The following is a 27,770-nucleotide window of genomic DNA, read 5'->3' as shown; positions in this document are numbered from 1 at the left end:
AGATGCAATGTTAATAGCAAAACAAAAACCTGCCAACTAAACATGTACTTAACAAATGGGGGAAGGAAGGGAAGAAAGAGGAAGGAGGCAATGGGCAGGGGGAACACCATGTGACAAACAGGTCTCCCAGATAACTTAAGTCTTCCAAGTTCCCCTGAAATATGGTTGGAGGTACGAGTTGATAACAAGATAAAACAAGCAGCTCAAGGAAAAGTACTACCTGGAAGGTTTTAGAAAATATGAGGTAGATCATCTGAAAAAGGATTTTCTGAAAGGTCAGCTTCAAGCATCTATGGAAACAACTCTTCTGGAATACAGCCTGCATTTCTGACACAGGGAATTTTAAACTTTACAAGGACATTTTCACACATGTTTTTAATTCACACTATTAAAAATGGTGAAGAATGGATAAAAACTACCAAGAGATAGGATGATGAAAAACCAGCTGTACATTTTACGGGTATCATGAATTATCTGGTTGTGTTTGTCTGCAAGAGTCGGAGGTTTAAATTACTGGCACATGGTGCAGAACAAAACATGACAGAGTAACCACAGCATGGTGGGACAGCACTCATGACTAAGAATGTGAGTATGGAGGAATAGACAATATTCAAAATAGAAATGAAGAGTAGAACAATGTGTGTCAGTGACATGTCAGACTGGAATAAATATAACAGATAACAAGGACAGAAATCTGTGTGGGTCAATTCCTTGGGGGAAGGAAAGTTGGTAGAACAGGTTCTGTTAAAGACATTAGACTAATGAGGCATTTGTTCCAGCATCAGTGTTTGACATGGATGCAGAACTTTAACATTAGATAAAAATAAAGTGAATTGTATCATTTTAGGAGACTGATTACGCAGACACAAAATGGAGAACAAATCAAACTCTTAAGTTGAAAGGCTTAGTTATTCTTGGAGCTAATAGCTCATAAATTTATGAAATAGCTACTGAAGCAGCAAATGACTCTATTACCTCAAAACTGTTCTCACTAACTAATGAGGACATTACAAAACAGCTGCTCGCAACCTAATCCATGTATTGCTGAATTTTTATTTAAATAAAGAATGAAAAATCCCAAATGGGTTTATAACTAGGTCTTTGAATTTCAGCGGCATACACCCAAATAATTTGATAGCGAAGGTTAGCAAAGACATCCCAGATACAGCAGAAGCCTCTCATTTAACATAAAGATGGTAAAAAGTTTAAGGATCCACATCTCAAGTTGAAGGAGTAAAACCTGATGTTTGGCAAGCCAATCATTGATAACATTGTGCAGGTAAGACATCAGGAACATGCAGAGATCATATCAAGAATAGCAGGGGACAGAGAGATGGGAGGAGAGAAAGAAAAATCAGCACAGAAAGCTGCATCTTAGGTATACAGTAAAAAGTAAAGCTAAACTATACCTGAAGAGTTTATTATACAAAAAAGTTAGTCTTTAAAGGCTTTTTTGTACCTAAGTACAAAAAAAAAAGTGTATCCTAAACAGGGACAACGGGATGAAGATTAAGGATATTTCAGGAATGAACCCCCAACCTCCACCATAATCCTTATCTATGTTGTCTCAGATATGAAAACAATGACAAATGGAGACTAGGAACACTTTAAAAATTATTACAGCTAATGCAGTCAAAAATAATCAATTTCTCAGTACTGTGGAAACAGTGACACATAAGATTGTCCTTTCTAAAGTAAAAACTTTTAAGAAAATATCACTTCAGTAATGACTGGGGAGCAGCAACTACATTGCCGATGTTTTTTTCAAGAGGGAAGGCACAGATGAATATATACAATCTTAATAACATAAAAAAATTTATACAAAAATAGCATACAAAAAATGAAAGGAGTATTAGATAACATTGTTAACGGAAAAATGAGTTATAGTTCAACTTTAATAAAGAGATTGTACGAAACAACCGTGTAACAGTTACTCTAAAACAGAGCTGCCTAACAGCCAGGTTTGTCAAGGTGAGACAGCTGTGAAAAGAAGGCAAATGCAATTCTGGAACATACTCTTTGGAGCAGAAGGAGAAAGAGACAGTGCTGTTTTGTACATACCCCAGTGAGACCACATCTGGAATGTTATACATAATTCTCATTATAACAGTTAAAAAACACACACATGAGAAATTTCAAATTGGAGCAGCTGCAGAGAAAGGCTGCGAGGGTGATCAGCTGACTGGAGACACAGAGTATCCAAAATACTTCATTTAGTTAGTCTAGCAAAAAAAAAAAAAAAAAAGCCAAGAAGAGGTACAAACTCTATCTATAAATACAGATGAGACAAGCACCATGAAGGGAAAAGAACAATTTATCTAGAGGATAATGTTTCCACAAAAATGAGTATATATAAGGGCCATAAAGACTATTAAAACATTAAGGGTGGAAATTAGGTCTCAAGATTTTAAGTGAAATTGTAGAAAAGACTGCTTCCTCACAGTTTGTTTTGGATAGACTGCAGAAGAGGTAGAGCAAATAACCTAACTGCTCTTAAAATGCAGCTGGTAAGTTTACAAAAAATATTACAGATACGACAACAGTAATAATGGACCCTTGTGACTCCCAAGGTTCTTGCTAATGCTCTATTTCCTCAGCAGTACAAACTAATCTATTAAATCATGATCTGAAGCTTTCCCTACCAGCCAACCAGTGCACTTTGTAGCATAGTTAAGAACTTGTGAATCTCCAAAATAAAATTGCTCTCTTAATTATGCCACCTCCTTCTCAGCCAGCCTGTTTCACTTTTTGAAAGAAAACACTCAGGTGCTACAACCACCAATTCCCTTCCATAGAAACACTCTCGCAATGCCAGCAGATCAAAAGGAGTTAATTTGTCCAATACTGGCTTAAGTTATTAAGGATGTTTCTATTCTGTAGAACAAAGTGAAAATTCAAAGTAGTGAAGACTGAGCTCTGCTATGCAACAAGTAACACTATTAGTATTGAGAACTCTTAGATCTTTCAGTGAACAGGTATTGCTTACCTTGGGTGTCATTTTAAAACCAGCTGCTTTGCTTTTGGGATCAAATAAGTAATTTTCACATGTTGCTGTGCACCACATGAACAGACCAGCTTGGATCAGCCATAGCTGGATATCTGTATTCCACACACTACTGCACGGAAGAGACCTGCCTTTTATTCCCCAATTCCTTCTTCAAATCTGGCAATATGACAATTCTTCCACCAGATCTGCCTGCTAGAACAGTATCACTCAGCACAGTGGTAATCAGGAACCTCCCTAAAGTCCCTCAGACTAAGAAACCTTCCACACCAAACTTTTAATTCCACTAGACTACTTCTTCTGAAGGGTCCATATCCCTATACCTTGAACAAAACTGAACAGAATGCTCTATTTTCAGTTAGGATTGGGAGTAACTTTCATTATTATTCTCTTATTATATAAATTATTTATGTTGTTCAGAGCTTGAAGAACATAAGGCAGAGCTGTGCGTAACACTGAAGGTATGTGTGTTGAAAAATATTAGTCCTTCAGCATACCATACCAAAAGACTTGCTGAGAACCCTTTAAGGACTCCTCTGTATGCAGCAAGGTCAAGCATGGCATACCCTTCACAACAGTGAACAGCTATCCCCTTTGAAGAAGCTAAAATGTAACAGGATGCATCAAATCCAGTTGTTTACAATGCTGGATTAAAAACACAACTAACTTTGTTTCATGTTTAACCTACTTCAAGTAAACTCAGTAAGTTTTAAGAGAACCTTTTTAAGTAATTTAACAGTTTGCATTTCTAACTTCAGCTAACAGTATTTTTACATTATAAGCAATTATTAAAAGATGGTAGGAAAGTAATTCATATACTGGGAGTCCCATAAACATGTTAACAACCAACAAACAAGCCACGCAGAAAGTGTCAAACAATAGCTTGGTCTCCCTGACAACCACATTAATTTCTACAATAGCTTAAATAGAAGAATAAACTTTATATATAATCAACTCTGATAGATAGCCTGTTACTTATTACAGCATACAAGAAACACGACAAATACCAGTTCTCTGTAGAGTTATATAGTATTTCATTTTGGTTTCACATTTAAGTGCCCATATGATATATCCCACAACTTCAAATCCTGGAATGCTAGAACAATTCAAAAGAAGTTGATCTGGTTTTAAACCTAGGCACTACGTTAAAAAAAAAAAGAACCACAAAAAAACCCTCACCAAGTGTAAACATAGGACTTGTGAAATCTTAGACTAACTAGTCTGTCTGATCATGATTCTGTATTTAAAAAAAAGGGGGGGGGGTGATGCAGAATGTAATGCTATAGAAGGATATTAAAGTCTGAAAATAAACTTTTTAACAGACAATGTAGGCTTCTTTTAATATGATCTGAATTTAACGGAAAAAATAACTACGTTGATATAAAACATAGATTCGTATGCATATTTCATACAGTTGCATCTCATTTCTGTAACAAACTGTCAGTGTCAATTGCTCGTGTAAATTAAATCAGGTTAACTGACAGACCCCACAGAGTAATTAAAATGGGAAAGCAGTAGGCAGAATGCATAAAATTAAGTTTGAACAAATATTATTCAATTTGAAAGAAACTAAATCTATTCACCTTTCCTAAATAAAGTCTTAGCAAGTCACTTCTTGCACTCAACAATTACATATATAGGAAAAACTTCTGATGACTGTTACAGGAAACATAGAAGAAATGAAGAAGTAGGAGGAAGCCAAACCTTCGCAAATTCAGTTTCTCTTAGTCAGTACATATTATCAGCAAGTACCCTTCTGAGAGCCTTGTAATTACTCATAAATAAATGGTTTAGAAGAAAAGGTTAAAACTAAAAGAAATCCTAGAGTTCCCAGCATTTACTTCATTCACAGTCCAGAATTTGACAACAGTTTACTGTCTGCAAGTTTGTAGCTTCTTTTAAAAGTAGGTAGGGCTGACTGCTTTAAGATCCTTCCCTTGGGAATTCCACTTGAATCCAACAGGACTCTAATTTACGTGTAATATACTCTCCTAATGAACAGGTTCTTAGAACATCGCAGTAGGAAGCTTTCCAAACAATTTGTTCAGCAGCACAGCTTAATAGCTCTCAGCTGGATTTCTTTTTAAAAACCCAGCATATAGCTATATGAACAAATACAGCCATTGCACTCAAATGTGGAAATGCATCATAGAAATAACTTAGCAAGAAGCAAATCAGAATGCCAGCAAAGCAGGTAATTAAATATAAGCTCCAACAAAACAATCACACTTAAAATAATTAATGCAATCCTTTCCAACAGACATGATGCAGGTGATTCTCAGTATAAAGCAGTGATAAATGATACTGAACTATTTTTTGCAGTTCTTGTCTACATGTGATGAAAACTGGCTATGGTGCAACAGTTAACTGAAAGGCTAGAGAACATGACCTACTGACAGCAAGTACGGTGACATTCTTATCAGAAAGGACATTTGGAGGTGACCTGATTACAGAAGCTACCATTGGAGTATGACGTCACCAGTATTACAGAGTGCTTAGTAAAGAATGATATAAAACCAATGGCTGGAAACAAATAAGGGATCAATTCAAAGTAATAACAAAAATACAGTCTTAATGTAGAGTGCAACTGAAACACAAACAAGCTACCACATACTGCAATGGTTCCTCCAGTTTTTGCTGTGTTCTTACCAAGATAGGATGTCCTCTGGAAGGTATGCTTTAGCTAAACCTATATTAATAGAAAAACTAAAGCAAATTTAGCAACTTCTGATATACAGAAGGGCAGGGGTTTTAAAAATTGATCCTCCTGGTTTCAAACTCTATTCATTTGAGCATCCAGTTTTGACAGCTGTCCCTTTAAAACACTTGCTGTGGAAAGCTTACAGCTTCACATTAGTCAACTCCAAAACATCTGCATGATCATCAAAACACAAAATGACACAACTGCAAAAATTTAATCTACAGGGAGAATGACAACATGAAACTAGACAGAATATGAAATACATATAGTTTTATAAAAGATTTACTTACACATTCAGTGATTTTAGGTGCATCACTTCTATCACCTTGATAATCAAAGTATAGAAAGAAATTCATAGAGGTGTCTGCTGCAATTGCAAAGTGAACCCTTGCACAGTCTACTCCATTTTGAATATTCAAGGGAAGTTTTATTATCAGGAAAGATATAAATATAAATCGTTCATTACAAAACACAAAAAATCATCATTTGTAAGTACCCTGAAATAACTTTTTGCATGACTGCACAAATTAATCTTATTTCCTGGCCATTTCTTTCATATTTCTGTGACATTGCTACCCGACCAATTTCTCTCACCTTATCCTGAACCCAATTAATCTTATCAACTCTTTCCCAATTTATCACATCTGCTTCTCATTTTTGTTCAAAGTGTCAACAGTCAGAAATGAGTCTCAAATATCCAAGCTGCATTTGCAAGCTAACAAGGCACAATTACACAATTAATGAGAAGAGGTTACTATCAGCTATGTCTACTTAGGTATTCAGCTGCTTCTATCAATCCAGTTCTGTCCTGGTTTCAGCTGGGATAGAGTTAATTGTCTTCCTAGTAGCTGGTACAGTGCTATGTTTTGAGTTCAGTATGTGAAGAATGTTGATAACACACTGATGTTTTCTGCTGTTGCTCAGTAATGTTTAGTCTAAAGTCAAGGATTTCTCAGCTTCTCATGCCCAGCCAGCGAGAAAGGTGGAGGGGCACAAGAAGTTGGCACAGGACACAGCCAGGGCACCTGACCCAAACTGGCCAATGGGGTATTCCATACCATGGGACGTCCCATCTAGTTTAGGAACTGGGGAGTGGGGGCAGGGAATCGCTGCTCAGGCACTAGCTGGGTGTCGGTCAGCGGGTGGTGAGCAATTGCCCTGCGCATCATTTGTATATTCCAGTCCTTTTCTTACTACTGTTGTCATTTTATTAGTGTTATTATTAGTTTCTTCTTTTCTGTTCTATTAAACCCTTCTTATCTCAACCCACGGGTTTTGCTTCTTTTCCCGATTTTCTCCCCCATCCCACTGGATGGGGGGGCAGTGAGTGAGCGGCTGTGTGGTGCTTAGTTACTGGCTGGGGTTAAACCATGACAAGTTCCTTCAGGAAATCCAATTGACTGAATCACTGGATGCCCAACACCGGCAACAGGAGGTCAAGCAACCAAATCTAGTTTTGTAAAAACTCCAGAAAATCATTTAACTTAATAAAAAGTCTCCTAAACTGTTTCTCAAACAATCACCAAACATACCCAAAAGATGTGAAACCTGTTCCGAGTGATTCAAGAAAAGTGATAGATTCTATAGTGCGAACATTAATCATAAGCATAATCTCCTCCAACTTGGGTTGCACAGATCCCCAGTAGTGGGAAGCCCATATACATGTTAGAAACATAGATGAAGTAAAAGTAGGCAGTTCAGATTGCTATTTGAAGCCTGACTCTCAAACAAGCAAAAGATGCAACAAAACCAGCCCTCAAGCCCCAAAATAACACAATTTTGTGGAAACCATGAATAGGTATACTTGGTGTGCATTGGATGGCCTCCACTGCACCTTTGAAATATTATTCCCCATATATTTTTTTCATAAAGCAGTAGCATTGCTTCTTTGCAAGGAAAAGCAGCAGTCAGCCCTGTGACTTTTGGTGGAGTTTACGTATACTGTATTTCATCTTATGAACTCAATGTCCTTAAGAAAATGTAAATCTGTAAACTATTATGAAGATAGTTTCTGACTAAAGCCAGAACAAATTAGTTATACTTGAAAACTTCTTGTTTTCCTGCATTAAACACCCTGCGGCAGCCAGCTCATGACCCAAACTGGGACTCTCTCAATCAAGTTTCAAAGAAGAATCTACAGCCTAGCAAATATAATTCAGGGATAAGCCCCTGAGGCCAATGACCAATTTGTTATATAAAGTAATATCTACCTAGCAACAATGTCTTTTTTAATGGAACATTCTGTAAAAGCACATAACAACCACTGGGGGTGGGGGGGGGTGGGGGCAGGGGGAAGACAAGCCCAGCATGAAAAAAAACTACAAACAACTGATACTGTCTTTCATGACTTACAGAAAAATCATTCCTGAGAACAAATTCACTTAACTCCCAAGACAGACAGGATCAAAATGGAATGCATTTGAAAAAGCATGTTGTCCAACATTGACAAGAACATATACACCAACCTGAAAGACATGATTTTGGCAAGCCTAACAGATCACTGCTTCTTGTCCAATCGTGTATTTCTGCCCTTTCCTCAAATAATTCCCAGTGCTCTATTTACCAAGGAAAAAAAAAAAAGTGCAAGTTTAACCAGCACCACACACCGTAGTACAACTTCAGCTGACTTTGGGAAAACAGAATAGCATAGCCTATTCCCTTTAATTGATAAATACATCGCTGTCCCACAAAACATCAGTGTATGTATCATCATACACTGCATGTACCAACCAGCTCTTCTGTTACGCCCACCTGGACAGCTCCCAGAAGGAAACAAGTTTGTTAATCAATGAACTGAGAGGAATGTATAAAGGCTCTGTGATTCTGGGAAGTGTACTGTAGCTCAAAAAGAGCCCTTGAGGGTCAGGAAGGAAAGGATTTAATAGTTTTCAGGAGTGACATATTGGCCTGATGCTTCTGTGAAATATTCTTGGAAGAAAAAAAAAATTTCCATCACACTTCAACAAATGTAAATGTTTAAACTGTGAACTTAGTCTTCAGTTGTCTTCAAACCTGTTACCATATGTCTTTCCTTTTTGAGTGTACTTAACATTAAAATAACATGCTTGCACTCCTCAAATAACCCATCTGCTGTTCCCTACTTCTGCTACTTTAAAAGCTTGTCAGCTGCTATCCATTGCAGTTCAATTTTCAGCATAAAATTAGCAATTAATATTTATTATTTATTTTGCCTAATTACACTCATTTGAGGCACTATAATCATCTTTAAATACCCCAACACTTGAAATAATGAGGGAACCCCGAACAGCTAAGATTAAGAAAACAATATCACAAGTATTTAAGTAAGAAACCTAACTCTGTCTCCCTTGACTGAGAATCTCCTTTTGACTAACACTGAAGCAGAAGCAGATAGAAGAGCTGTTTCAAGATTTCATATCATTCAAAAGACCACTAACATACAGATTCCTTGCAACAAGCAGATAAAAAGACAGGAAAGAGTCATGGAAAGGAGTTTGTAAATAAGGCTCCTCAGGTAATTGCACATGTAACTGTACTATATATACTGAACAAGATATACAAGCCCAGTATGAACCAATGCAACACAACCACCATTACCTTGCATCACCTTGAATACACCTTCAGACTATAATGCACACCTCTGGGAATGCTCATACATTCAGAGTAGGCAATCATTGCATTAAAATAAATAAAATTCAAGGAAAACCCAAGCAGCTAAGATCTCAAGCCTCCCTCACGGTTAAGTGCTCTAGTAATTTAGGATATATTGTGGCTTCCTCCTGCCTACTCTCTTTGCGTTCAGGGCAGCATGTCCCTGCTTCTGTTTCAAGAGGAGAAATGAATCGTCTCACCCAGTCTCCCACATAGTTTGATGGTTAGGACTCTGAGCTGCATCATCTGTGAGTTCAAATCCTGTCAAGCTGGGGAATAACTGAACTTCACATTTCTACTACAGGGACAAGTTGTCTAATGAAAGGTGGGGAAAAACAGTGTAACTTTAGATGAATTCAGATCCAGTAGGACCTGACTGAGACTAACTATTCAGATTTTTTGGTGCTGGCACCTTGCTCCCACCCATCTCACCAAAGCAGAGTATTCATAATCTTTTCAGTAATCATAACCTGCTCAGTAATCTTTTGTCTAGAGACCTTTTTGTCCCTGGATCAAAGCACTCTCAGATTTTAGGAGGCTTCAAAGATTAGCTAGCATTTAAAAGTAGATTGATTGTATTGCTCTGAAAAACACAGTTAATGTTTATAAGTAGAGTGGTTACGACATAGCATTTTAAGCTTACAAAAAGTTTGAACTGATAGTGGTATAGATATTCAGCAAATATTTTGCATTTTGATTATTTTTGGAAAGCATTACTAAGTACCTATTTCACTTTTAGAGGTTTCTTAGATTTTCACCAATAGTTTTTCCAATACCCCTTAAGGTCTCAGAGCAGATTGCCTATTTATGCCGCCAATGTAATGGACAAAGGAAGAACAATCAACTCTCTATTCAAAGAAAAAGCTATACCTCGCTGCTAACAGCACAATGTGATGTTGGCTCATTCCTTCCACTCCTTTAGATAATGATAGGATAGAATTCTTTGGCTCTGAGGAATTTCTTTCTACTTACTGACCTAGAGGTGCATGGGGCAATCATTACCTGATTGGCCATGTTTGTTCAGCAACTTTCTAGCTTTACAGTGCACGAAGGTTAACACTAATTTAAGATATGAAAGTATGCTGGCCATATGCCTTAAATATTGAACATGAATTCTAGGAATGCATCAGATTTTCAAATGTTAAAAACTGACAGACAACATACTAATTGATTACAACAGAAGACTGCTGGAAAGTATCCACTTCTCAGCATGACTTGCAGTGTATTCTATGACTTCCTTGCAACCTCTGGCATTTTACAAAGATGAGGTATTATAAACTTCTAAAAAATTAGATTCTTTTCGAAGAAAAGCAAAACAAAAAGGACATACAGCTGTTAACAGGGCAGGACAGCACTCAGTGCAGCAATGCAATTACAGCATACAGAGGTATGCAGATAAGAATAACAAAAAAAGAAGTAAGAAATAGCATAAATCACAAGCCCTGTGTTTTACTTTACTATTTTCCAAGTACAGACATTTATTATGCTGCAAAGCCACCAAAGTATCATTTTGCATAACACTGAGGTAATGGATTCTAACAGAAAAGCAGAGAATACCAAGAAAACTCTTGTATTGTCTAGCTTACTGGGATTGCAGATGTAACTGAAAGGTAAAACGTAACACATGATGATATTTGAAGTGTTCTCAAAAGCCAATAAAGTACCATAGGCAAATAATCAAATGTTTCAGTATATCTAAAAATTAGCAAGCCTTAGAGGAACACAAGAGGATCTCTTGCCAGTCTGCTAGGAAGTACCGTGAGATTGTATTGTTTACAGAAGTTGCAGAAGAAGAAAATGGAATCAATGATACACTAAGCACTTGTGTTTTATATTTTATATATATGCGCATACATGTTGTCAACCATTTCAAGAGCACCAGATATACTATGCAAGAACAGATTGTAAACTTGAGGTTTTCCTGATAAATCCTTGAAAAATAACCCAGTTACATGAAGGCATCAATCCAAATTTATATTATTGACCAGATGCGTCTGTCTGGCTGTCACTATTAATTGCAGAGAGCACACAAGGAATCTCAATCATATCCTTACTTCTCTGGGAACCAGAAGTAACTTAACAGCATTAAAAACAAGACTCTAAAAGATTGTCTAGAGATACATATAGCTGTGTTTCACCTTGGATTCTTCAGCAATTGTTGCCACATCTGATGGTAATTTCTACTGCCAAGATACTCCTCTCAAATTCCCTGATCTGTATCAGTAGGTTGTAACATAGTACACTGTATCACCACGGTGTTTGTATTATACAACAGGACTAACAATTTATAGAATGACTATTATGACCCATATGATTAATATATATACATACATTAATAGAAAGATCAATACTTTTTAAAACAACTCAGGCAACATGTTTAACCACAAGATGCAGTTATAAACAAGTACTGAAAGGCCATGAACCATAATATTGAAAAACCCATAAATACCTTTTGAATGCTCACAAGAGTAACTTTAAACATTTTACTGAATGATCCTTTGTTCTCTTATTACAATAGGGAGAACTGCAGTTTCAGAAATATTTCTTCTAGACTATTTCTATTCTGAGAGAGATAGCAGCTTCTTTGTCATTTACATTGCCACTAAGTGGCAGAAGATGAAACAAGGACAGAAGATGACAGATTATGGTGCTTTGAACATATTTAACAATAACAGGGTATAAAATTAGGTAGCTGATACTTCAATTGTCTCTCAAACCATGACTTATTGACCAGTCCCTCAGACCTAAGGGAAGCAGAGACAGGTTTGGGAGAGGAACTGCTAGATAGTTCTGAAATCACGAAGCATGTGTGGAAGCCCCTGATAAGAAGAGAGACAAGTTATACACGTGTGGATAAACTAGGAAGTGAGAAACAGCAAAAGGCCACAAAAGCAGTTGCACAGAAGTGGCTGCAAGCCACAGAAGTTCTGAGGAGAGGTGATATCAACAGAGGTCCTGGTCAGATCTATAAGGAAAAAGGCAACAGTACCTTATATAAACAGCCAACAGAAGGCATGAAATGTCAAGGAACAGGAAGGAAAAACACTATAATCTTTATTTTCAAACTAATAATTCTTAAAGAAATCATATTTTTCTGGTAGGTTGATAGAGTAACAACTTATGTTACAGGCCAGTCATTTAAAAGTTAAGATTGAGATACTTCAAAAAATTTTCTAAATAAGCATTTAGGATATTTGTAATACTATGGATCACAACCGTGGTGACTGTTGGTAAAGCATCAGAATGGAACATTGGAAGTTAATAGAAGCTGTCCCTGAGATATTTCACTGCAAAGCACTTCCTTAGATTTTCATAAGAAAATAAATAAATAAATAGCTTACAAAAGTACAAAATCCAAATGTATTTTAAGATATACTTAGCATGAAGAATAACCACAAAGAATGATTTTTTTCTTCAACAACATGAGAGCATCTACCAAACATGTTTCCTCCCTGTTAACTTATTTAGTTATTCATCAGCCAACTTCAGTTGACTGGTTATTATACAGGCAAAAGAGGAGATTCTCTGTTATGATGTACTTTACAGAATAGATTCCATATAATATGCATAGAGTTATCTGTAGGATGGGATTAATCTATCCTAGCTAATAGTAAAGTCCTGTTTATCCTTCTTAGAATATTGTATAAAAACAGGAGACAGAAAAATACTCTAAAGCATGCAACAGGGAGAAATTACCTAAACAAAGAGTTGTGGAAAAAACCAAAATAAGATCAACTATCCAGCTCTAGCCTTCCTTTCGAAAGCAAATCCTTGATCAAAATTATTTAACAAGCCTTTAATAAAAAGCAGACTTGCATTAAATGGGCAGGGGGAAAGACTGTTGGAAAAAAACCCAGACCAATCTTCAAAAATCCATCTCCTCTTGAAATGAATGAGATGAGAATCTAAGAAAAATAAATATGAGAGAAAGCGTAGAAAGCAAACATGACATTCACTCACATAAAATTTTCTGGATATTCACTCAAGGCCATATCAATGATATTCAAAGCATCATGATAGTGTTTCTGGGCTGATAGCAAGAGTGCAAGGAGATGAAGAGAGTTGGCATCATCTCCTTGTAGTTGCAGAGCCTGACGAACATAACCCAAAGCTTCTGGTATCTGATTAAAAAAAAAAAAAAAGGCAGAAAAAGAAAGCACCACTATTAGAAGTTTTGCCTACTACTTGATTGCATGTCCATAAAATTTTCAAAATGTTCACCTGGATACCATGTAGAATTCTATAGACTCCTCTAAGTTACTAGTCAGAAGTTTAAAATGGACCTGATGCTCTACAGTGAACAGTAAAAATTAAATAATATATTAACTCTGGAAAATGAGATATATGTTTTAATAAAACAGTTCCCTTCAGCCCTTTAAAATATTCACTTATTATTCCTTTTCAAGTATTGGTTGTATTACTATATGATTTTGAAAATATTTTAATTGTAATACATTAACTAAAATGTACAGCTAGACTACAACAGTAACTTTTCTTCATGTGGAATTTCATGATCTCCTCAGCTGCATGTGCTTCTGCTCAAAATAAGTACGCTAAATGTTAAAAATCGGAAATTTAATTAAGCAACATGAGAAGTTTGGAATTTAGAAGTACAGAGTTATAGCCTGCTACTGAAAAATACTTTGTGCTATTAAAGTGACAATCCATTCTGCTCTAATGTGACGTAGTCCAATGTCTCTGCTACTCATTAGCAATGAAAAACAGTCACCTAGAGATGTAAACTGCTGTGTTCAAAACTCCTTCCTAAAACAAACATGACAGGAGAAGGCTTATCATGACATATACAAAGCAGCTCCACACTATCCAAATTCATGTGATATATGGTAGAATCCTAAATCCCTTAATCATAACAGCTGTACAAGTTGGACTTAGCTATGATCTCTTTTATAGCTTTAAAATATTTTCCAGTTGTCTTAAACACATTTCTGTAATTTTGTTCGCAACAACCAAACCTCCTACAAGTAGCAGATACTCAAGATTTAAGCACTGTCAAGATCACTGAAGACTAGATTCAAGAGTCCCACCCTCCAGATAACCAGTCTGAGCAGAGATTACACATAATAGGTAAAAACAGGGTAAAAATTGACTTCCCCCCCCCCCCCTCCATCCAGCAACATAAATGCTGAAACAAATAAACTGAATGTCTTATTTCTGATCCTAGAGCTGGAAATACTGTGGCAGAAGTCTGGAGAAGGGTACAAGACTGAAGGTGTTCAGAGAGAGTATTTTGGGGTTGTTTTTCCATATATATGCATATATGCACAAGGAAAACCAGGGTTTTATTGAAGAAATCTTCATCTGTATCTATAAACAGATAAAAATTCTAATCTTCATATGACAGTGTGAGGCTGCACTTTTAAAACACAACTAACCTGTCTGGATATGGCAAGCTGCAATGCCAAGTAAAATGCTGCCAGATGATCTGTTGGAGACAAACTGTGAGCCCTTAAAAACAAAGAAACAAAACAGAAAATCAGTGAATTTTTCCTGTTAATACAGGTTAGACATACACGCAAACACATATATATTCACGTATCCATATTCAGATCTCTTCACTACACATAAGCTCATATTTTTATATAAGTGGTGTTCATTCCAGTGACTTCTCATACTTCTCAATCACCCTTGATTTAAAGGAAACACTTTGGGTCATTAGAGAGTAATTTTTAATAGAAATCAATTACATAATTTCAGTATAAATCTTAAAAATGAGCAATACATAATGATTCTCCAATTAAAATATACTCCTAAACAAACACCAGATGTAATTATCTAAAACCAGTTGTAATAAAAATTCATTAAGCAGAGTTTTCTTATAGAAAAATGAGAAAAAAAATAATCCCCCAAAACAACATGCCTTCAAAAGAGAAGAATTATGTCATCTGCACAACAAGCAATCGCACCAACCCTGACCAGGATGGTTTTGAATCACAGAACTCAAAGAGGAAGAGTAGCAGCAAAGTAGATCAGAGTTTTGTTCATTCTTCAGACTCCCAAAATATAAGCACATTTTCAGTCCAGCACACTAAGTCTCTTAGAAAGCCAGTTACCTCTTGGCTTGAGTTCCATTGAGATTAAGTTAGCATAGCACCTTGCTACATAGCAATGTGAAAGAAATGTAGGCCAGACAGCTTCTTTATCATAGCATTATAGCAAAAGGCAGCATAAGATCTGATTCACCATGAACCTACGTTTGAAGTTCAGGTGAAGAAGTTTATTCTGATGATCTTTTTATAAATATAACTTTTGTCCACAGAAATGTTGAACTGCCCAATAGCAGCAGTGTTTTGTGATTATTCTCTCGTAAAATATTTGTAACTACTGCTGTTGCAAGTAACCCCAATTACTAAAACAAATAACTTTTTTCCACCTTTTTTTGAATTTGTTTGTTTTTAACGTTTTGGTCAAATGCACACACTTTGTCTTGTTCTTTTTGACACTTATCCTACGGAAGATGTTCTTGTAATACACTATTATTTTCCCCTGCAATACAATCTTTCTGCTGCAAGATAAGCTGTTTTTTTTGGCGGGATGCTTGAGCATAAAGAAAAAGAAAAATTTATGGCTGTACCCTAAAATAACGCATAGTAAATACTGGGCAGCAAGCCTGGAATTATTTTTTTATTTATATTTGTTGCATCCTTTTAATCAAGGCTTGCTTAGAAATGGGATGTGTAATAATCGTCAGAACATCTAATGAGCTGTCTCCATGGGAGGGAGCAACAAAATTGACCTTTAATCCATTACAACTACAAAGGGAACATTCTGCATCTGACTTGTGCATTTCTGTCTTCTCAAGTCCAGAGACAGGTTCATTAGTTTAGCAACTACACCCAACATGTATCAAAGTAATTTAAGTTATCAGGGGTCAGTTTCATATTTTGTTAACTTCTCCTCTAAATTGGAGATTAGAGTAAAATATAAAGCCTAACAGGGTCTGGGACCAGTCCTTTTTTAAATTTAAGTTCACAAATTAAGCAAGACTAAGTGAGAACAAGAGATTTTAACTTAGAGAGTACTTATTCAGTCACCCAAGCTTCAGCTAGTAAAAGAATAAAGCTGTTACTATCTATCAAATATTTAGTGAGTTCTGTGAAACTTTAATTCACACCAATCACAGGAAAAGCACTGAAAGTCTGCAAAATAAAAAAAAAAGTTACCGAAACAAACACCCCCTCAGCACTTTGCAAAGATGGCAACAAGCACCTTCTCAAATGGCCACTATCACAGACTGGTAGCCTTGAAATCTAGCATAGGCAAGGATCCAAACCATAACTGCATTCCTTCAGAATCTCTATTTCTTCAGGAACTGGTCCTCTAGGTAAGTGATTAAAAAACCCATGAAAACCAAACAAAAAAACTTGGCACATCAAAATACTGAGTCCAGTATAGCTGCTCACTTTATAAACTGCATAGATGAATGGAGAATTTCAACTTCCACCTCCTGGAAAACACATGGGATGAGATGTGGGAAGAGAAAGTGGGCATGACTCTGGTATGCTGAGCATAACATCCTCTCTGTGGTAACAAATTTTCAGTAACATCCTATACCTATGTTATCAACACAAAGAACCAGCAACATTATCAACCACACTGAAGTGTATTTCCAGTACAGCTGAACTATCAGGTGTGAGTCTCCCTATGAACACAAGTGGGGAAGCATGTTAATATACAGAACAATCACCTTTCAAAACATACTTTTTCCCTTCTCTGAGAAGGTAGCTATGGGACTTCTGAGATGCAGAAACTCTGTTCTTTTCAAGGGCCAAACCATTCTACTCCAGATTCTGCATGGAGTCCAAGCTACTCATATCAGCATGATCATGAACAGCAATATTACCAATTCACTAGAGTTTTCAAAACATATACCCTGCACATTACTAAAACCTTCGAAAGATACTTTAATTAAAAGCCTATGTACAAGTTCATTCTGGGAAAGGCCAGCAGAAAGGATGAATATAGAACTTAACATCAATACCCTGGAACATGCACTTAAAATACAAAATGTTGCGTCTAGGAGGTTGTATCAACTGGGGAAAAAAAAAAAAAAAAAAGGAACAAAGAAAACCCCAAAGCATCAGAAAGACACGTAAAAGGCAGATGCAATCAGTCCCATGTTCCCAACACTTTCTGTGTATATTTCAAAGCTCCATATCGCTACAAAACTGAAGTTCCACTCAACCTATATAGCTAAAGGACATCTGTAATGGTTCACTGAAGAGATGCTAGGTATGTTTTCAGATTGCAGCTGGCACTATTTGCTGCTAGAAAGTCTTCAAAACTGATCAGTTAAGAAGGTATCAAGAGACTTATTGTTCAGCTGTAGAGAATGAAACAGAAAAGTTCCTGGGTGAAAGAAAACATAACACACAACCAAGCAACAATATACAAATAGAGAGTGTGAAAGAGTAATTTTGCAGTGATAAGAAGCTGAATATTGTTTGAAAAATAGTTCTCCTAACCTACTGTTTATTGCTTATTCTTTTTGCACTCAAACCACTTATTCTTTTCTAGAGCAAACTAATAAAATATTACCACAATAAGCAGTATGCTGCCTATAAAAGCATCCTCATATTTATGGGTGGTCCAAACACTGCACAACCTCAACCCTCAGAAAACGGCAATTTTCCAGACAGATCGATAGCAGGGAATGACTCTCAGAATTTTGGGTATCGCTATACTAAACTGGAGGGTAGAATCAGCAGGCACTGAGCTGGAATAGATTGGCTTCAAGGTATGGTTCATTTCATCTGTTACTCTTTCAAAGAATCAGCAGAAGAAAGCAATTCACTATTAGAACCTCAAAAATAGTGAATGGGTAGAAATGGTGAGAAATGGTTAGCACAGTAGTTTTGAAACAGTGATGATTAAGTCAGTGGTAAGAGGGATGGGTGAGGAACTGAGGTATAAACCAGGAGGTAGAAAGTTCAGTCTCAACATGGAGAAAGAATGCTGAAGTAATAAAAAACTATTAAAAACATTAAGGAACAGGAAGAGCAAAGATATGTTAAAACATATTTACATACAGAGGAATAGTTATGACAAGACAGAAAAAGGAAGGACCAATACATACCAGCCTCACTCTAAAATTACCTGCAAAACACTTTTTCAACCCTATCCCCTCAGATACAAAATCACCAACAAAAACCTGAGACTTCATATTCACATTAATGCACAAATCAGTTTCACTGAAGCATTTCGGCCTATCTCACCAAAGCAGGGTTTTCAAGGGTATATAGACATAAAAAAGGACATATTTAGGTGCTGCAGCACTTTTGCCAGCTTTATCATCAAGACTTGTTTCTTCTATAATTAGGGTAGAGATGTTCTCATTCACCTGTTTAATGTCATTTCATCTGTAGAGTCAAACCCTTGAGAACGAACTAGTCATCCCCAACAGCACAACCTCTGTGTAAGGCACTTGACTTGAAAGACGGGGCATTTGCATTGTCACTGCCTGTTAAATCTCCAGGTAGAATTTTTTCTTTCCCCCTGCATTTCACCCCTCATCCACAGCAGCAAGGCCTCAATTATTGCTCTGCCTCGACAGAGATAATTGCAAAAGCCTGCAATACAATCTGATCAGCAACCAACTCTTCTAGAAACACTATCACACGGAACCATGACTTGAAACCTTGCATCATACAAATTTCCCTTCTAGATCATAACAGAATACTCCTTTGAGAAAATATTTCATACTGGAGAGCAACACAAATGTCTTTAAAATGAAATAAAAGGAAATCCTTAGAAATCAATTTAGATACTTCTGACAGAAAATGATGAAGTAAATGCTAAAGAAATACATTCAGTACTCATGAAGGAGACTCCCAGAGGTGAAATCCTCATTACACATTCTTTTACAAGTCCCTCTTTTTAACACGTAATAAAAGCCTTTCACTACATAAAGCAGAATGAAATGAAAAGATTAACACCCACTCACCTCTGAAATGCAAGAAGAGCCTTTCTCTGCAAGACCTCTTGCATCCCTCGCAAAGATGCTAAAAAGGATATATTTAATCAGTGATAGGCAAGATCAAGAGATTTAATTGCACATGCTCATTGAAGAAGTTTTAATACATTGACTGAAAAAAAGGTTGCACACAGAAGCTTTAATTTTAAGTCTAGCGTTCGGCTAGGTATCCTTTTTTAGACAACATGGGAATTACCAAATGTGAACATTTATTCTTATCTTACCATCAGTAGCCTGCAGACTGTAAGTCAACCCCAGTGCCAAGTAGCCTTTTGCTTTGAACTCTGATGTTTTGTCCCCAAGATCAACAACTGTTTTGGCAAATCTTTCAGCTTCTTCCAACTGAAAATATTATAAAACATCCATGTAAGTCTAAAATTAGCTAAATCTTACATTATAATGAGAAGAACACATAGCATGTGTATTATGCACACTGAGTCTGTTGAAATCTCAGCCATGATTGCTTTTAAGGACTATTTCATTTTTCACTACACTTAATTTTCCTTCTAAATACTGAGTAAAGAACACAGTTTTTAAGCTGAAGCACCCATTCCTATGGTTGAGACAAACTCTGGCACATAACACACAGTTCATTCTAAACTTATAGTGGTTTTGCCTTTTATTCTTTTTTTTTCTTCCTTTTTTTTTTTTTTTTAAAAATAAAAAAAGGCATTTCTGGTCCATATATGCCATCTATCATTTTTGCATTTCATAAATCGAGTTCTTGCCCCATGAACCATTTCTTTAGGAAAATCAGTTACAAGAACTATGGCTCCAACCCTGCAAAAAAAGTATAGCCGTGCAAAACTCTGCATCACATACAGTATTGCTGAATGTATACAAGCTCATAAATAAACATGTAAAAGATCAAGATATAACTGCATACCCATGCCAGCACACTATTTAACAATCTAGTGTGAAAAAAATAATATTTGAATCCATTCCAGTAAATGTAAATGCTAAGTACAGTAAGCTACTCCACATGGAGTCAGTCCATAGGGAACAATTTACAGAACTAGGATCTACATTAATTAAGACTGTATTTTTGTCAGCATCAACAAGTCATGTTTCTGCTACTGCACTATTTTCTCAATTTCTGATTGTGACCCTTCCCCCTTCTTTTCCTCCTTTTTAAAATATACTCATTCTTCTAAAAATTACACGTGTAACCTTGAAAACCACATGATGATCTCTGACCACCTTGATGTTTTTTGTACAGATACACCAATTTCAAGGTTATCTAAAATACAACTCAAGTAACACTTTTTAAAAAGACACTGCCCCTACTAGGAATTCATGAACCCCAGCTGCCTGCAAACACGGTATTACCAGACGACTCTCTTGAATATAAGAGATTTGTCTCAGTATTCATTCAATTATTTATAAATAAAAAAAAAAAAAGTTATTTTCCTCTCGCACCAAGGAAACAGAAGTCTAAGTTGCATTTTTAATCTCTGTATGCCAATGTTTCAATTTCTAATACATTTTTAGCTATGTCTTAGATCAGTATCAAGATATGCTACCTTGATAAATATAACCATTGCTGTCAAATATTTTAAATTAGCCATGCAAACAGGGATGTACATGTGCATATACATATTTGTGCTGTATTTATAGAGATGACCAAGTGCATGTAGTCACTGAGCAAAACTATTTGCTACATCCCTAAACCACTATTTTGTTGCATTTTAGCACAGCTCTTGCTGAAAAGACAGAGTGGCAAAGCTTACCCAGTGGAGAGATCCCATACAGAGCTTTGCAGCAAGGAGTGGAATAGTTGCATCATCTGGTTTCAAACGTATACATTCCTTCAAGACTTTAACAGCTCGAGCAGACTGTTAAAAACATTTTCCACTGAAATTACTAAAAGCATAAATATGTTTCACAGATAGAATTCAAACACTTTATTTTTCCCACGTGAAGGAGACATTACTAAACAATTTGTTGACAATTTGTCACGGCTCCTCAACCAAGTGAAAGGCACGACTTTAGGCACTGCTGTTGTTATTTAACCCCTATGAACTATCATTAAGTGTCCCCAGTGAAACATTTGCCCAGAACGTAATTCCAGTGGTACATAATTCAGAAAACAGTTTTGAGATGCATTTAAAACTTTGCTAGGCCTGTAAGCTCACAACATTTGAGCCAGGCAAAGGAAAGAGCAGGAACAGGACAGTCTTCAGAACAAGCAGAGTTTTAGTGTTCTTTGGGAGTTAAAACAGCATTTAGGAATAGCTCTGATACAAGATTGTATAACAGACTGGCACTGCTCCTCTTTTTTAATTAATTTGCCTCCACCCAATCTCAGTTTAAAAGATAACTCAAAGTAAACAGAGAATGGGAAGAAGAATCAAGCCTCTTCAGAACCAATGTGCTTCTGAAAGTATTGTCTAAAGAAGATAGAAATCATTCCTTTCCCCCATGCTGAAGTTACCCCCATTGAGAATGATCTTCTAGAAAATCAGTATTATTTACTTTACATAATGAATGGGATTTATTTTCCATAACATGACAGGGAAAATCAAAAAGAACTGAAAATAGAAGATTGCATCTGATAACATTAAAGTTCCTAGGTTATATAAAATTTAAAAAAAAATCCATCTCACTTTAATTGCACAGAATACACAGTCTCAAATACAGTAATATTAAAAAAAGACACAGTCAGAAATTTCCAAAGAAAAAAAAGCAACAGCATCATGAAACAGTGTTAATTTGTACCTAAGCGTAAAATTCATTCATCAAAACAGCACTTAAGTTGTTACTGGATAATATGATCTGGTAGAATTCACTACTTACACTCGATTAGCTTAGCTTAAGCTTGTTGGCAAGATAATTCTTATCATCACCTTTCAGCGTTGCTAAGTTAGAAACTATTGAAATAACAACATTCTTTATACAGCACTAGGCATAAATTCAGTAGTACAGTGTACTTAGCAGATTTAAGGATTAGAATTATTTTCAAAAACACTACAGATGAAAATTACCAAAGTGCCAAATGTTGTTATTAAAAGTCATCAATAGAAGAATTGCATCAAAAAATTAAGACTTACTTTTCCTGCTGCCATCAAGGACAATGCAAATTGATACCAGAGATGGAACTCTTCAAATGCAAACTTCATGGCTCTTTCTAAACACTAATTTTTTGGGGAAAAATATTATTTAAGGGCACATTCTTCAATTATTGAGAAGATACACTAGTATAAAAATTTTCTTATAGACTCATACCTAAAATACATGTAATTAAAAATTTAAATAATTCAAATAAGTTAAGTGAAAACAGCTGCCAGATTCTATATGGAAAAAAACAATTGAACAGAACACTGATTTCCCATTTAGTATGCTTGTTTAAATGCTTCTGCTGGTACTGTCCTATTTAGTCTGAAAGAAGGAATGATAAATATCAGCTTACTGAAGGTACCAGCTGCAAAAGGCAGGAGATAAGTCTTAAGTGAAAAGGAAAATTGTACACACACTCTTCCCAAATTGGGAACAAGCAATGGCACCACAAGTAGTTATCAGTACCACTTAAGGGGGTGGGTGGGGTAAAGGTTCACCTGACAGCATTATTTCTATTTTTAAGAATTTTAAATTCATACTCAATATTTTGCTGAAATTTTCAACTTAATAGCTGAATGCCAAAAGGAAATTCATTATTACTATACTGAGATTAAATATATTAAATTAGCATTATACACTAATTTTGAAGGTTTCATATCTGCTGTTGTCAATAAGAAATATTTCATTTTGCTATGCTCATTTTTACTAATCAGGCCAGCTCCAGAGACTCAAAAGGTGCAACACTTTTCTGGATTAAACTGATTTAGCAATTAACTTTCTAGTCTGCAGATTCCAATCTCATGAAGCAGCTTTTCTGCTCTGACAGCTACAATGTAGATGCTGAACTGTAATACCACAAATTATTTTTCATATTCAAACTCAGCCTTAACATTACAGAAAGCACAGCCAGGTGTAGCGTGTTCCCACACTTTAACAGAACCTGAAGCAAAGAACAGCACTGAGGATGAAACAAAACAAATACAAGAAGTGCATTATTTGCTACATGTAAGTAATGTATGCTAGAATTTTTCCTATCAACTTCTCCAACTTCTTTATTTTCTTCCAGTTAGAATTGGCAATTAATTTTTAATTAAGCAAGGCCTAGAAAATAAGGGGTTTATTTTTCTAATTGTGAACAAGTACCTTCATATAATTAATGCATGTGCATATGTGTATAAGGTAGTTTTTTATAATTTTGTAATTATGGGAACATAGGACACAACTGTAGATTATTCTAAAAGCCTTGAGTTTCAACATACTATTTACCGTTCTTTTTCCTTGACTTTAAGTTCTATTAACTTGGCTTCATTCAGTATGAAATGTGACAAGTTACATGATTTTTTTTCTTCATAAGATCACAAAATTGGTGGTTAGCATGTGTGGAGTAAAGGGACCTATGTGCATATATATGTATGTGACGTACACAACAACACGAACACCAGATAAACTGGGTTCTTCTGAACCAAATAACAAAAAGTCATTTCAAAGAGCAACAGGTTCCATCAAGAAATCAATGAGAGATACATAACAAGCAATAGTACCCTGGAAAACTGCAAGTTGAGATAATGTTCAGGATAATGGCAACTGACTTAACTAATTGAAAACACATTCAGCACAATCCCTCTCCTGAAAGGCAGAAATGCAGCTGTTGGTACTGCCTCATAAATAATCACTGTATGAACAGGTAATGTTAAACGCATTACTGAATTTTGTTGCTTAGCATTATGGTCTCCTCCTGAAAAGAACATGCTTGAAGTTAGAGACTTAAAGACGAGTATCTAGGAAAATTTCTGATGGAAAACATCTCTCCTAGTAGGTCATTGATAAGCTCAATATGTCATATCCTAAAAAGCTTAAAAACCAACTTGATGACAGTCAAGAGTACTTTTGTTTAGGAAAGAATTATGACAGTAGAAAGTTCTTTCATCTAGTTGAAGAAGCCATAAGAAACTGAAAGCCCGTTGTATACAAACTCCATAAAGAAATGAGACCTTTTCAATTAAGAACATGACTGAGCATTAGAACAGTTTAACAAGGATGAAACAGATCTTTGATCATTTAATGTTCTTATACCACAGCTAACTACTTCTGTAAGTAATCAGCTATAGCTAAAGCAGAAGATGATAACAAGATCCTGGAACTGGTGTGTGAATACCACTTCCATGGTTAGAATAATGGTGCTTTCTGACTTGAACCTATAACAGCTCCACTAGTGCAATCATAATTAGCTCACAGAGAATGAAGCCAGCAAAAAATTATATGCCTATGACATAACTGAACAAAATGTTTTTACATTTCTGAATTTGTGTTTATTGTAATACTTTAAATTATAAAAGCTTCAGACTATGGGCCACAGGGTTTGAGGGAAGATATCCTCTAACCATTCACTAAACTGTAAGAGCTTCTTGAAGTCTATGTTTTCCACTGTGCTTTGGATGAGAAGAACTGGAACAAATGAGATGTTCTAACCATTTCCTGATAAGCTCCTGCTGCAGCTGTTTGTCTAGAGCATCCGTATCCTAAAATAAGTATCATCTATTATACCAGGTCTTCATAAGATGATTTTTTGATGTTCAGAATAAATACTTCATGGACATATAATAAATACATTTTAATTATTCTGTATTGAAAAGCATTTTTCAAACATATATGATTTTCTATTTTTCAAAGAGAACATTTCAAAAGAATATACATACAATTTTGATGGAATATAACTACAAAGATGCTAGACCCAGATTAAAAAAGAACATGAAAAGACCTTAAAACAAGCGTTAGGTACACTTCAGTTGTCAAAGCCCAAGGCAATGGCTAAAAACCCTCAACTAAGAAGCTGGTCAAACATGGAGGCTCTTTAACTTTCCAGATACTCGTGGTTCTGCTTTTGTCTGTAACCAAGATCACCACCAGCACAAGCAGCTTCTAAAAGGCACTGAAATCAAAGATCCAAGTCAAGTTAAAACACCTTCCATCAGAACATTCAACTGTGCTCAAAACACAGAAGGAAAAGGAACAGGCAATGGTGCTTGTCTGTCAGCTACAGGGGCTAAACCAATCACACAAGCAGTGAGGGAAGCAAGCTCTATGCTCTTCTCCATGGGAGGGGACTATAAGACTTTCCTCCTACCCTTCAGGGTAATGTCCTAGACTTCAAGATACATAGCGAAGAACAGACATACCTCTAGCTTTCCTGCTGAAGCCAAAAAACTTCTCTATTAAGAAAGGCAAGAAGAATTGCAAACATGAAGTTGCATCTATTGTGACATAAATGCTGCCCAAAGTGTCCCAAAGGAGACAGTGGAGGAATCCCAGGTACCTGTGATGTTCCCATTAATATAATGGTTGTTTAACATTTGAAAACAGACAAAAAAAAACACAACAAAAAAAAACCCGCCACGACACCACAGACAAAATAAAAGAATCAGAATTGGAACCTAGGGCTACACTACCCCTGCCTCATTGCTAGGTTAGTATATAGAAAGGAAAGGTTGCCAGCTGCTTAAAGAAAAAAGAAACCAGTTACCTTTTCAAGTGTTTCGGTTTTTGGGGGGGATTTTTTGGTGGTGTGTTTTTGTTTTTTTTTTTTACAGTACCTGTCGATTTCTATCCTTTAAAAAGTTCTAGACTAAAATATATGCAGAGTTATCTCTTGCAGCTTTGGTATAATCGCCTAAAGGTGACCTCCACGAAGGTCATAGTGTCTGTAGTGGCAAGTAAATGGAAATATTCCTGATTAGATTATGTTGTAGGATGACAGTCCTGTACAACCTTTCATACTCTTTAGTTTTGTGAAAGACTTTCTATTACACTGATTAAAACTGACTTGTATGCATAACTTGCAGCTATGAAGTACTTTCAAGAAGAATACCCAAATTCAGAGCTTAACATCACAGGAGATGCAGGTTAAAGGGTGACTATCAACATAACATATCCAGAGAAGAACTAGGGGGGGTGGGGTGGTGGTGTCATTTTTTTCTTGATAAGAGTCCTCTATTATGGTAGAGAGAAACCATTTCTCAGCAAATCAACCCCTGGATATGGATATGCCTTCCTGCTACACATGCTGAGGTATTCCTTCTGGATACCAATAATTAACAGTGGTCAGCAACAGTATATTGCTGCTGGGTGAGCACCATTTTGATCAGCAGAAGGCTCTGCTCTGCCCAGAGAGCTGTAGTTGCTTCTCAGATATAAAACTGTTAATGGTACTTCTTCAGGAAATTTTCATGTAAGTTGCCACAATCTAACAAAACACATTCAAGTTGCATAATAAAACACAAGACATTTGAGACAGAGAACGCACTTTCCTACAGACCTGAAAAAGTAATACATTTCCATTTTATTAACTTCAAAGCCATTTTACAAACTATGAGGACTTTGGAGCACTACAAATATTATCAGGTGTAAAAGAAAGTTTTCTTTTGAAATAAAATATCACAAATCCTTTTTCTAGGTATTTATATTTATCATTGATATCCACAACAGCTTTTATCTTTTGCTGTTCCTTCCTCCTGTCTCCATTTAATGTGTATCCTTTTAAGCAGATCCATGCCTCCCTGCCTAAAGACCGTCTGAATTTCTATGCCATTAAACATTTACCACACCTTTCACACAATTTCTGTGCTTGACCACCTCAAGTCACTTGTATAATTTTAGACAGTAAACTTTCTGGGGAGGAAACTACCTACTGTATTTATACAGTAGTCAGAATGACAGTATCCTATATTTGCTTAGCCCTTAAGTACTATCACAATTAACACGATTAACAGAAATAAGCAGTGAAGACACAGTTGAATATTCACTATTATCAACAAACCTCTGAGAGCATTTCATATTGGCCTCTTCTTCCCAAGGCTATAGTAAGTAAATCGTAGACTACAGATGCACTTTGCAAACTGATGATACGATCATTTTTGTGTTCTGGTATTCTGCTCAGTACAGCATCACGGTTAGCCTGAAACATGCCACAAAAAAAGAAACAAAGTAAAGCATTGTAATCCAGCCTATATTTTTGCTGAAGTAACTACCATTTTATTCAGACTGACAGTCAGCAGTTGATATAGGTGATACAGAGAGACAGTATCTGCTACTAATTTATAGACAGCAAGAATCACCAATTTTATATGTTAGTGGCAAGATTTATCTTTCTATATGGATCTATTTTTAATTACGTGATTTTAATTACTTGATTCAAACTACATAAATTAGGTAATGTATTTAAAATCATTGAAGAGTTCTTAGAAACCAAATAAGGGGGGTTTTAATATAATGTATATTCATCTTCTAAAATTTAACTTAATTTTTTGTATGCTAGTAAAACATATTAGAAGGATCTTCAAATCCTCTATTTCAGCTTTTGTAAAATAAGGCAATCAATTTCTTTTCTCTTC

General features: G+C 35.9%; 1 protein-coding gene across 4 annotated transcripts in view; it reads right to left on the bottom strand.

Annotated features, from left to right (window-relative positions):
* The window catches only part of TTC7B (tetratricopeptide repeat domain 7B), a 140,500-nt gene that overhangs the window by 53,763 nt on the left and 58,967 nt on the right, over nucleotides 1-27,770 (bottom strand). For all 4 annotated transcript variants that reach the window (XM_075029985.1, XM_075029987.1, XM_075029986.1 and 1 more), the window contains exons 9-15: nucleotides 27,197-27,334; nucleotides 22,377-22,460; nucleotides 21,057-21,161; nucleotides 19,551-19,668; nucleotides 19,297-19,354; nucleotides 14,729-14,801; nucleotides 13,296-13,456 (exon numbers count right to left, since the gene is read on the bottom strand). In XM_075029985.1, the coding sequence (XP_074886086.1) occupies nucleotides 13,296-13,456; nucleotides 14,729-14,801; nucleotides 19,297-19,354; nucleotides 19,551-19,668; nucleotides 21,057-21,161; nucleotides 22,377-22,460; nucleotides 27,197-27,334 (737 nt within the window). The remainder of the gene's footprint in view (nucleotides 1-13,295; nucleotides 13,457-14,728; nucleotides 14,802-19,296; nucleotides 19,355-19,550; nucleotides 19,669-21,056; nucleotides 21,162-22,376; nucleotides 22,461-27,196; nucleotides 27,335-27,770) is intronic.

This window comes from Buteo buteo, chromosome 6, assembly GCF_964188355.1.
Source record: "Buteo buteo chromosome 6, bButBut1.hap1.1, whole genome shotgun sequence".
NCBI lineage: Eukaryota > Metazoa > Chordata > Aves > Accipitriformes > Accipitridae > Buteo > Buteo buteo.
This window is presented reverse-complemented; position numbering and strand designations above follow the sequence as displayed.